This window comes from Drosophila ananassae, chromosome 3R (assembly GCF_017639315.1).
Source record: "Drosophila ananassae strain 14024-0371.13 chromosome 3R, ASM1763931v2, whole genome shotgun sequence".
Classification (NCBI taxonomy): Eukaryota; Metazoa; Arthropoda; class Insecta; order Diptera; family Drosophilidae; genus Drosophila; species Drosophila ananassae.
Genome location: NC_057930.1, coordinates 6,138,153 through 6,151,170, shown reverse-complemented (window position 1 = coordinate 6,151,170; position 13,018 = coordinate 6,138,153). Strand labels below are relative to the sequence as shown.

Here is a 13,018-nt window from a genome sequence, read left to right as displayed (position 1 = left end):
AACCAGTAGCACAAGTCCAGTTACTCTCCGAGCTACACCTTAATCAGGCTTTAAGCCAGATTAGGCAAGTTCCCAATTTTAATGGAAGCACCAGGGAATTAAGTGCATTCATCAGACGGATCGAATACATTTTAAATTTGTATCCATCAACTGATCCGCGTCAAACAGCTGTATTCTTCAGTGCAATCGAGATGCAATTATCAGGAGATGCCCAGCGAGTGTCACAGATATCAGCAGCAACCAATTGGCCCGATCTAAGGATTGCTCTCATCGATGAGTATAAAACCCAAACCCCATGCGAGGAATTACTAAGACGACTCTACAATACCCCTTTCAATGGAAGCATTCGTAAGTTCGTCGAGGATCTAGAATATAAAATATTTGTCATAACAAACAAATTGTCGTTAGAAAATAACAATTTAAATACAATGATTTATAATAATGCCATGAATAATACTGTAAAAGATGTAATAATGAGAAAACTTCCTGACAGGTTATTCATGACATTAGCAAGGCACGATATAACTACAGTCAGTAAACTTAAACAAGTAGCACAACAAGAAGGTTGTTATGATTCTGGTTCTGATAAAGTTAAATCACAACATAATTCAAAACAAAACGGACAAGATAGGAGAAATTATCAAAGAAATAATAATTTCCAAAGAAATAATTCCTTTTATAATAATAATAATCAACAAAATTATAATCAGCAAAGTAACTATAGACAACCAAATAATTTCAATCAACAACAATTTCAACAGGAATTGCAGCAAAATTTAAATCATGGTAGAGCTCAGAATCCTATGAATTATCAACAGCCAACATCTTCTTTACAAGGTTATAATTCTAACAAACCAGTGAAAAGACAGCGTGAATATTCAAGCGATCAATCTAGAATGGAAATCGAAAATTTTCATCAAATAGCCTCGGATCCAATAGAAGAAATAGAAATCCTTACATCAGAATAACTATTAACAATCGCGCATTTAAATGTGTAATAGATACAGGAAGTTCAATAAACCTAATAAAAGAAAATTATTTTAATTTCCCACAAACATTAAAAACGTTAGAAGTACACACAATTAATGGTGTAATTAAATTAAATAAGTCCGTAAATTTTAAATCAAGTAAACTTTGTCCGATCGATCAACCATTTTGGGTTCACAATTTTTCGCAAAAATATGACATATTGATAGGAAGAGAGTATTTAGAAGCATGTGAAGCAATTATTAATTTTAAACAGGAAACAGTCACTTTGAGCGGATTTGTTTTTTCCATGATATATAACCACGAAGATTTCAAGAATTCCGAAATTGAAACATTGGAAGATTATCTCAGTCCACCTTCATCTGAGGATATATCTTTTAATTTTGCAATTAATAATGACTTAGAAGAAAATAATAAATTTCGAATAAATCATCTTAATAAAGAAGAAAGAACTAAATTAAATAACATTTTATTTGAATTTAGGGATATCCAGTACAGGGAAGGTGAAAATTTGACCTTTACCAGTGCTATAAAACATTCAATCCAAACCAAACATGAAGATCCTATTTACAAAAAACCTTATAAATACCCCCAAGCTTATGATCAAGAAGTAGAAGTCCAAATTAAAGAAATGATGAATCAGGGAATAATACGTAAATCGAAATCCCCTTATTGTTCTCCAATATGGATAGTCCCAAAGAAAGAAGATGCATCAGGTAAAAAGAAATTTCGAATAGTAATAGACTATCGAAGTCTAAATGAAATAACTATTGATGATAAGTATCCGATACCAGTTATGGATGAAATACTTGACAAACTTGGAAAGTGTCAATATTTTACAACAATTGACCTTGCCAAGGGTTTCCATCAAATTCAAATGGATGAAAATTCTATTTCAAAAACAGCTTTTTCTACTAAAAATGGACATTACGAATACACACGAATGCCATTTGGTCTGAAAAATGCGCCTGCAACTTTCCAACGTTGCTTGAACAATTTATTAGAAGATTTAATATACCAGCATTGCCTTGTTTACATGGATGACATAATTATATTTTCTACTTCATTAGAAGAACACATATTGTCCATAAAAAAGGTGTTTTCAAAACTTCGAGAAGCTAATCTTAAACTTCAACTTGACAAATGTGAGTTTATGAAAAAGGAAACTGAATTCCTTGGACATATAATAACAACAGAAGGAATAAAGCCAAACCCCCAAAAAATTGAGGCAATACAAAAATTTCCAATACCAAAAACTCAAAAAGAAATAAAATCATTTTTAGGTCTCTGTGGATTTTATAGAAAATTCATACCTGATTTTGCTAAAATTGCAAAACCTATGACTGTAAACTTAAAGAAAGGTTCCACTATAAATTCAACCAATAAAGAATATTTAGAAGCATTTGAGAAATTAAAACTTCTTATTACATCAGACCCAATTTTAATTTACCCTAACTTTGAAAAATTATTTTCCTTAACAACAGATGCTAGCAATGTCGCCATAGGCGCAGTATTATCGCAAAATCATAAACCTATTTGTTATGCAAGTAGAACTCTTAATGAACATGAAATTAATTATTCAGCAATAGAAAAAGAGCTTCTGGCTATAGTCTGGGCCACTAAATATTTTAGGTCTTATCTCTTTGGTAGAAAATTCGAAATCCTTAGCGATCATAGACCATTAGTTTGGCTTCATAATATAAAAGAACCAAACATGAAACTACAAAGATGGAGAATAAAATTAAACGAGTTTGACTTCACTATTAAATATTTGCCGGGAAAGGAAAACCAGGTAGCTGATGCTCTGTCAAGAGTGAAGCTAGAAGAAAATTTTTTAGGAGAAACACCGGATAATACCGAGTCATTACCCACAATAGCAACAGTTCATAGTGCACATGAAGACAATCAGAATTATATAGAAATAACGGAAAGACCTTTAAACTATTACAATAGACAAATTGAATTTCATAGAGGAAACTCAAATGAAGTCAAATTGAGCCAATACTTTCATAAAACCAACCTTAAAATAATTTATAAAGAAATGACCCATGAATATGCAAAAGAATTAATTAAAGAATATTTGTGCTCTAAAAAAAGTGTTATTTATTTTCCTTGTGAAATGGACTTCATAATATTTCAAAATGCTTATATAGAAATCATCAGCCCAAACAACTTAACCAAAGTTATGAAAACTAGTACAATATTAACAGATGTCCAAACATTCGCCGAATTCAAGGAAATTGTCCTTAAAGCTCACGTAGAATTATTACATCCAGGAATAGAAAAACAAACAAGCCTTTTTAAAGAAAAATATTATTTTCCCGATTATCAGAGATTAATTCAGAATATTATAAATGAGTGTGAAATTTGTAACCTTGCTAAAACAGAACACAGAGATACAAAACTTACATTTGAATTAACCCCAGAAACCTTTAACCCCAGAGAAAAATATGTTATAGATTTTTACATGATCGATAATAAACAATTCTTATCTTGCATTGATATTTATTCCAAATATGCTGCTTTAATAAATGTCAACAGTAGGGATTGGTTAGAAGCAAAAAGGGCATTACTCATGATATTTAATGTAATGGGTAAACCAAAAGAAATTAAAGCCGACAAAGACTCTGCATTTATGTGCTCAGCATTGCAACTTTGGCTGCAATCAGAAGATGTAAGAATAACTATAACCACAAGTAAAAATGGCGTTTCTGACATAGAGAGATTTCATAAAACTATTAATGAAAAATTAAGAATTATAAATTGTGAACGGAATCCTGAAAATATAATTACTAAATTTGAAACAATCGTTTATATTTATAATCATAAAACAAAACATAGCTCTACAGGTAGAACACCAGCAGACATTTTTATTTTCGCCGGAACTCCAAGTTATAATATTCAAGTGAATAAAATAAAGAAAATAAACAAGCTTAATAAAAATCGTCATACATTCGATATTGATACTAGGTATAGACAAGCTCCACTTATAAAATCTAAAACAACAAATCCTTTTAGGAAGACAGGCCAAATTACACAAACTGACGAAAAACATTATGTAGAAAAAAATAGAGGTAGAGAAATCACACACTATAAATCGAAATTTAAAAAGAAAAAGAAAATTAATACCAGCAAATATAATAATTCCAGATTTCCACCGGAAGACAACCCAGCTTAATAAAATTATCTTTTATATAATAACTTTATAATGTCTTATATATCACGCCATGTGTCAGAACATAGATATCAATCCAATTCAAGCAAAAAATGGATACTTAATTTTCCAAACAGGTAACATAGATCTTCCCACTAATTATGAATATCATTGTCTCACAGTCAATTTAACTAAAACTGAACAAACTTATAAAAATCTAATGGAACAAACACGAGAATTTGAACATTTGGATCAAATTCAATATCTAAAAGAAAAATTAAATAGAGAAATGAATGGAATAAAAATTGCTCAACGAAACAAAAGAGGACTTGCAAATTTTGTAGGTACCTTTTATAAATATTTATTTGGCACATTGGATCAACAAGATAGGGAAGAATTAGAATCAAAAATTGATAACTTGTCCGAAAATAGTATACAGATCAACGAATTAAATAAAGTTATTGATGCAATTAATAAAGGAATAGAAACAGTAAATCGTTTAAATGAAAACCAAAATGAAAACCAAAGGTTAGCAATCCTTATTTTCAATTTACAAGAATTTACAGAGTACATAGAAGACATTGAATTAGGAATGCAATTTACAAGATTAGGCATATTCAACCCAAAGCTCCTAAAACATGACCCGCTTAAACATATTAATTCAGAAAAATTGTTAAATATTAAAACATCTACTTGGTTACAAGTTAATACTAACGAAATATTGATAATTTCTCATATTCCTCGTACTATTATTAAAACCCCCACTTACAAAATTTTACCGTATCCGGATCAGAATCAGAATATAATAACCGAAACATTGCATGATAAATATTACATAAAAAATCAGCAAGTCTTTAAAGTAAAAACAAAAGAAATAGTAAATAATAAATGTATAATAGGTCTCTTAAGACAAACAAATACAGAATGTAGATATACAAAAATGTACAAGAACTTCGAATTAAATTATATTGAACCCAACATTATAATAACATGGAATTTACCAAAAACTTTGTTAAATCAGAATTGTATAAATAAAGATCTAATAGCAGAAGGAAACAATATAATAAAAGTATTCAACTGTTCTATACAAATAGAAGATGTAATAATAACAAATACTATGCTTGATTACACCCGAACTATTTATGTAAACAACAACATAACTAAACTCGAACCTTTATCGTATATCGTAGCCAAAGAAATATTCCAAAACCACTCAAAACAATATTTTAAAACTCAAACAATTTTACTAATACTACTAGTAGTAATAATTATTATTATAATCATATATTTGATTTATAAATTTAAGAACATCCCAAAAAGGATAATAATTAATTATAAAAAACAAAAGGTTATAACTCCCGAAGAAGAAACTATAAGTTCAGAGAATAAAGAACATGACCTACAGTTATACCCCAAACTAACCGCCTGAGGACAGGCTAAATTCTTAAGGATGGGGAAGTAACATATCAACAAAATTTCTTTAAGTGTATATCAGTAAATTTTGTAAACCAATTTTGTAAACCGAAGCTGAAGCCTTTTGTATTGAAATTCGTAATCCAGCTGCAAATTGCATCATTCCTATTTTTGTAAAAACATAAACATTTAATTTTTCAATTCGGCTGAAAACAGTCTCATTTAAGATTTCCAATTTCTAAGAGCCACTTCAGATTGAAAACCAAAACAATATTTTGGTAAACAGAATCCCGACTCAAATCTTTCTCACTCCTTTTAAGTGAAATAAAACTAAACAGCTCAAACCATTCTTAAATGGGCATCCACTTCACAGGAAATTTCACATTTTCTTGTCACCTCGATTAATTGAGACCCAAAGTCTTCCACGTCAACTGACACCTCAAGTAATAGGTTCCGACTCAATCGATTTCCTTCAGAAAACAAAGCCTCTCTGAGAGAAAAGCTTCTTTCGAGCTTTGATCTGCAAAAAGCTTCAGCAAGGGTAGCTATAAAAGGGACTTAGAGCCCCAAAGTTAAGTTAGTTCTGAAACTCCAAAAATTCTAAGCAGTTTTAAAAAAATCACACTGTATCAAAAACGGAACTCAAATAAAAATATATTTTTTCAAACTATTTTTGAAGAAGATATTTAATTATATTATGGTTAATATAATTTAGAAATACACATCGTCGCAAAAACGGATTAAGCCCATTTATAAGAGGTGGTTCATGGAATTCTTTAAAGGCAATCCACCTTAAAGCTTACACATGTGGTTTCCAGAGACTGTGGAAGGCGTGAAAATCTATTCGCTTTGTTGATATACATAGTTTGCACCTGTTGCTCGGCTAACAAATTGTTATCCTTTATTTATAGCGGATTTTGTCGGCACCCAACTGTTTCGGTCCCAGGGTTCACCAAAGCCAGTACGTCCTGGTAGATACTTCTATATTTTCTCAAAAAATATCCCCACAAGGCGCTAAGCCCCATTTGTACACTCCTGGTGAAACTTATGTTTGTGTCAATTCCGAATTGTTTATTGCAAGTTTTTCAAGTGTGACGACATTGCGCTAATGTGTGGAGTTCAGGCATAAATTACATATTTATTATACTCGGTACTCGGAAATAATAATACTCGGAATAATAATAATACTCGCGGAAAGGTATATTTTATTCGTGTGAATGTATGGAAAAGAGAAAAAGAATCATCTCCGACCCCTTAAAGAATACATATATTCTTGATTAGTATCAACAGCCGTTGAAGTATAGCCATTTTCATCCATCTGTCTGTATCAACTCGTGGATCTCAGAGACTACGAGGTAGCATAAATTGCACATGTTGCAGTTTATTAAAATTTTGAAGTGAATATTTTTTCAAATTTTTGATACCCCCTCCTTATACAGAGCCTCACCTCCTAAGTCGAAATACATAAGCTTGATCCTATATCTGTCATATAAGTGAGCCTTAAACACTAATGAAACCCATGACAATTGGATAAACGTAGTGAAAAAATAGTTGGCAAATCTGTATTTTCTTTATGCACAACTACTGATGCGAATTATCCTTATCCACTATATCCAGACGATGTGAGTAAACGTGAATGTGTGAGGCCATGCAGAAACTGCCGAACAAAACTTCTGATATTGACGTTTATTGGGAACAGAACCTGTATTGTATCACACAACCTGGAAGTACACAAAAATAAAAATATATTTATCTTTTCCAAATAAAACACAAGACGCCTTGTATTTATGAAAAAGTATAAATCTTTAATATTTAATAGTAATATCACTGTGGACGAAAGATCAGACATTTCCTTCATAAGTTACTCAAGAAATTTGATTTTCTCTTCTTCAAATAAAATCTTGAAAAATAAAATCAAATGTCTGTCCTATTTTGTTTCCTATAATTAAAAAACAAGAAAGGAAAGCTAACTTCGGGGGAGCCGAATTTGATATACCCTTGCAGTTCAGTCGCAGTCCGCTAGCTGGCGCCACGCTTCTTACATTATTAGATATATAGCGAATCGTATTTTTTCCCAAAATAGAATCTGTACAAAATCCCATCTTTCTAACTTAAAAAACACCAAAGTTATGCCAATTTCGATCGTTCTATGACAGCTATAGGATATAGTCGGCCGATCCTTATGAAATTTTGTACATAAGATATTTTTGTCAAACATAACATGTGTGAAAAGTCCCAACCTCTCTCTCTAGTCTCTAACTTAAAAAACACCAAAGTTATGGCATTTCCGATCAATCAGTTATATGGCAGCTATAGGATATAGTCGACCAATCCCGGCCGTTCCGACTTATATACTGCCTGCAAAGGAAAGAAGGATGTGTGCAAAGTTTGAACTCGATAGCTTTAAAACTGAGAGACTAGTTTGCGTAGAAACAGACAGACGGACATGCTCATATCGACTCAGGAGGTGATTCTGATCAAGAATATATATACTTTATAGGGTCGGAGATGTCTCCTTCACTGCGTTGCACACTTTTGACCAAAATTATAATACCCTCTGCAAGGGTATAAAAAATTGGAGATGCTCTTTACTGAAAGGTAGGAAGCTTTTGTTCTACAATTTTTCTACACCCAATGAAGCTATCCAAATATTCTTTAATTCGTTGAAAAGGTTATACCATTAGAAAAATATATAAATGAACTGAAAAGTACGTTTTTTTAACAAAATGTGTAATTTTTTATACCTTCATATATAACATTCTTTGTGGGAGCCGGTAACGGGCGGGTATCGAAGTGGACCCGGAGAAAATCAATTTAATCCGAGGGTTTCGGGAACCAATTAACAAGGAAGAAACTCGAAGTTTTCTAGGGTTGGTGACATACGTTGACTCATTACACGGAACCGCTAAGACAATTTCTAAAGGACTCAAAATTTAGCTGGGGAGAGGTGGAAAGAGATGCCTTTCGGAATCTAAAAGATCGATTGACGGAAGTACCAAACCTCGCATATTTCAACACGCGAAATCGAACTCGACTAATAGCAGATGCCAGTCCAATAGCGCTTGGAGCGGTATTACTGCAGTTCTCAGGTAATGGTGACCCCCTGATTATTTCATTCGCTAGCAGAGCTTTGTCATACATTGAGAAACGTTATTCTCAAACAGAAAAAGAAAGTCTGGCTCTCTACGGCTTCAATCCTACCAATTGAAAAACATCTATAAGGCGGGAAAAGAAAACATATCGGACTCATTATCCCGACTCTGCCAGACATCTCCAACCGATTCTTGTGTCGGAGACAAGGATTACAGTATACTACGGGTGGTCGAAAACAGTATTCCCCAATCGATGACCATTTCGGAAATTGCCAACCATTCAACAAAAGATGAGATAATCGATGCAATGTGCTGTTTGGACTGCGACTCATGGAAACCTGGATCCCTAAAAGAACTTTACCCATTTCGCTATGAGCTCTCAGCTATAGGAGCCCTTCTGTTGCGTGGTAACCGCATCGTGATCCCGACATCGCTTCGAAACCGAGTGCTTGAGCTGGCTCACGAAGGGCATCCGGGAGAGTCTGCTGAGAAAAGACGTCTGCGATCTAAGGTATGGTGGCCGCTGATTGACCGTGACGCAGAAAAATACGTAAACCATTGCACAGACTGTCCTCTGGTGTCACAAAACCCAAAGCCAGCACCAATGGAACGGAATCCATTCCCAACTGGTCCGTGGATTTGGGTAGCTTCAGACATATTGGGGCCCTTACCAAATAATGAATTCGTAGTAGTATTTATTGACTATTACTCTCGCTATATGGAGTTCAAATTCTTACGCTCTATTACGTCAGCCAGTCTGATTGAAGTGATGAGGGAGATTTTCTGTAGGCTGGAGTACCCGAAACATTTAAGAACTGACAATGGACGACAGTTCATAAGTCAAGAATTCGAGGAGTACTGCAAAACTTGCGGTATAGAACAAGTCAAATCTCCACCCTATTGGCCTTAGCTTATGGAGTGGAAAATAGGAATAGATCTCTGGTTAAACGCTTAAAGATAGCTCATTCAAATTCAAAAAACTGCAGGGAAGAAATCCAGAAATTTGTGCTCATGTACAACGTCACTCCACATGGCATAACTGGTGTAGCACCGACTCAACTCATGTTTAATAGGGTTATCCGCGACAAAGTTCCATGCATAGATAACATCCAAGAGAAGGGTATAGACTCTGCTGAAAGGGACAGGGATTGTATATTGAAACAAAAAGGAAAAGAAGAAGCAGATAAAAAGAGGGGAGCACAGGATAACGTATTTAATGTAGGGGATAAGGTGCTTTTGAAAAATGTAGTTTTTCCTCATAAGTTAACCCCAAGATTCCAGGAAACCGAATATGTGGTTGTCGAGAAAAATAACAACATAGTCAAACTTATGTCAGGAGACAGAACTCTGACAAGAAATGTATCTCACGTCAAAAAGATACCAATATATGCAAACGATTTGGAGGCTCATTTACACTCTTCTATAGGCAACACTCAACCCAGGATAACATCAACCCAGGAGAACCATGGAGACGATGAACGGAAAGGCCAGCAGCGTAGACAGTCCACGGATAAACTGGACCCTTTGCCCACCAAGTCCTTGAAGCTAAAACTCGTTAACAAAGGAGGGATGTGGGAGCCGGTAACGGGCGGTGACGTCACAAACGAGAGCGGAGATGCTGCCAGAGAGAGAGTAAAGGGATCGACGGACAAGAGCGACTTGGCAGTCGAGGAATAGAAAGCACACAGTGCGGCTGTATTACAAGACCAATAAATAGTGTTAAACTTAATTACCAAGAGTTCATCATTCTTGGGAAAACTTGCGGGTTAATACATTCTTCATTAAACAAAATTATATCACATATTTTTGGCCTTTTTATTTGATTACAATTTAGATAACACACAATAATAGTAAGGTTACTTGTCAGTTTAGGACATTAAAAATAGTTGCAGCTCGGTATAAACAGACAGTTGAATGTGGAATCACACAAAAATCCTCCACTTCGGGTTAAAAGCACGCACGACAGGACAGCTCGGGTTAAGCAGACAATGTGTCGTATACGCGCTTAAATGAAATGAAGCGCAGTTGACTTCAACATTGTCGTTGAAAATGCAACATGACAAGAGCGAAGAAATTCCCGTAAGAATGATTGGCTGATTTTGGATGCGCCGGGGTGCCAGAACTACTGATTTAGGAATGGCAGGGCAAATGTGGATAAATTTCTCATTTATTTTTAACCAAAATTAAAGACTATGATTACGAAATTCATCAACTTATTCAACTTACTAAGAAAGCTAATTAAAACTCATAGACTAGCTGATATTATTTCACTCTGCTACTTTAGTTGCATAAATAGCTGGCTTAACATTATTTTTACCCCGACACTGAATTCGATTTATTTGACTCTCCGCCCTTAATTTATTATTTTTGCATATGAGAAGGCAACCATTTGACGTGTAGTCACATCCATCAACTGTCAAGCGACAAAACCAATTCGAGTATTTTAGTTTCGGATCCCTCCGACATACATGCTTGAAAATAAGGAAGAAAACTGTAGAACGCTAGGACAACAATAATAGGAGGGATATTGACACGACAGCAATTTTTGCTAGCCAAATAAATGAATTGAATTGTTATTTGCCGTTCGTGTTTTTTGAAAATGGCATGCCCTTGTATTTTCAAAAAATCTTTTCCAAACTGACAGCCGGCGATATTTCGGCAACTTAATTGTTGTTTACACGAGTAATGCGATTGTCGTGCGGACGAGTATGGATATATAGGCAAGTATGGCATAAATATAAAAATGTTAAATTATCTGAGGCGTGGGAATTGATTTATTTGCGGTTTGGTTTAAGGCTTTTTTTCACTTGGAAGTTACTGGGAAAATGCAGAGCCTTTACAATTCGATTTTTTTATTTTTTGCAATTGCTTTTCAATTTGCACGTCAATCAAACTCGATGTCATATGCCAGGTCACATATTTGCTTTTTATCCAAAAGACTATAAAAACCTTTAATAGACCATTTGATATTTGAGCTTGATATAGAATTCATGAAACGAATTTCACAATTAAATATTTTAAATTCAAGTAGGCTTTTACGTGTTGTCCCCATTTCAATTTTACTTACTTGTTGTACACTCCCATTATTTCTTTTCCCATTTCGCCGCTGCTATTTCAGAGCTTGCGAATCAAATTGAGGCTACCAACTGTTGGTAATTTGCATATTTAAGCTGTAACTGTCAACCCCGAACACCCACCCCGCAGGACAGGACACCATATCAGGAGCAACTCAATCGACTCCCAGCATGAGTGATTGCAGTTGGCTAAACTGGGATTTTGGATCGGACAGGGTGTGGGAGTAGTGAATTCATAGCACTCAGAATTGATTTATTATGCGGTAATTGCTTTGGCCTACTTTGGAGTCTGAATACAAAATAGGGACTCGTGCAAATAATAACCCATAACCCAAGAATTAAAATAAGTTACTATGTGGACAATCCATGGATCATTTAAATATTTATATTTCAGATTACGATTACTTACATTTTTAACTGTCTGTTGAAGTAAGTTCTTCCAATGATGTGATGTGTGTAACAATAGTTACAGAAAATTAATTATAATTAATTATTTTGATATTCAAATTTAATGAATTCACTCAAAGGAAATACAAAAATAATGATCCCTATGCCTTTTCGTCCGCATGGATCTCAGAGACTCAACAAGATAGAGCTGTACAGGGAATGCAAAAGAAGAGATGTGTACAAAGTTTGAAGTCGATAGCTTTCAAACGGAGAGACTTGTTTGCGTAGAAACAGAAAGACCGACGGATGTGCTTAGAGTATCGACTAATCAAGAATCAAATATTCGAACAAGTCGACTTTTTGAGCCTTAATCCACTGCTTTACCGCCCTAGCTGTATGTATGGGAGCATTTTCGTAATAATATGTCTAGAAATCAATTTGGTCTCTACTAGACTTCTGCATGAATGTACTCATTTGTAGCATAACAGATTTTTACAGTAGTGTAGTGTTCTTAAAAATACTGCACTAATTCTTTATTGTATAGTATACTCTATAGATCACAATAAGAAAGCACAACACTTTCAGTGTACTCACTTCGAGTGTGAAAAGTAAATGATTGTTCTTTTTGGGAGTGAGTAATAGACCGATAGACGGACATGTTAATATCGGCCTAAGAGGTGATCCTGATCAAAAATATCAAAAATACTTTTGACCAAAATTATAATACCCTCTGCAAAGGTATAAAAACGGGGAACATTTTGTTTTTTTAGTTCTGACCAGAATGTCTGATCGGAAAAGTTCAGTCACCAATCGATTCGTATGACAGTGTCTTCACGCGCTACAAGCTAGGGCATGCATGTCGTCACCCTGCGGACTACCGTCCGCTTTTGTTTTCCTTTAATTGATGCTTA

At 34.2% G+C, this 13,018-nt stretch overlaps 1 protein-coding gene across 1 annotated transcript; it reads left to right on the top strand.

Annotated features, from left to right (window-relative positions):
* Positions 1 to 1,699: 1,699 nt before the first annotated feature.
* On the top strand, positions 1,700 to 10,323 carry LOC123257372 (the record flags this gene model as incomplete). The annotated part of the gene is made up of 3 exons (XM_044716189.1): positions 1,700 to 2,584; positions 8,822 to 9,518; positions 10,073 to 10,323. Coding segments are annotated over 3 exons (1,833 nt in total), but the record flags the coding sequence as incomplete, so codon positions are not given.
* Between the last annotated feature and the right edge of the window lie 2,695 nt (positions 10,324 to 13,018).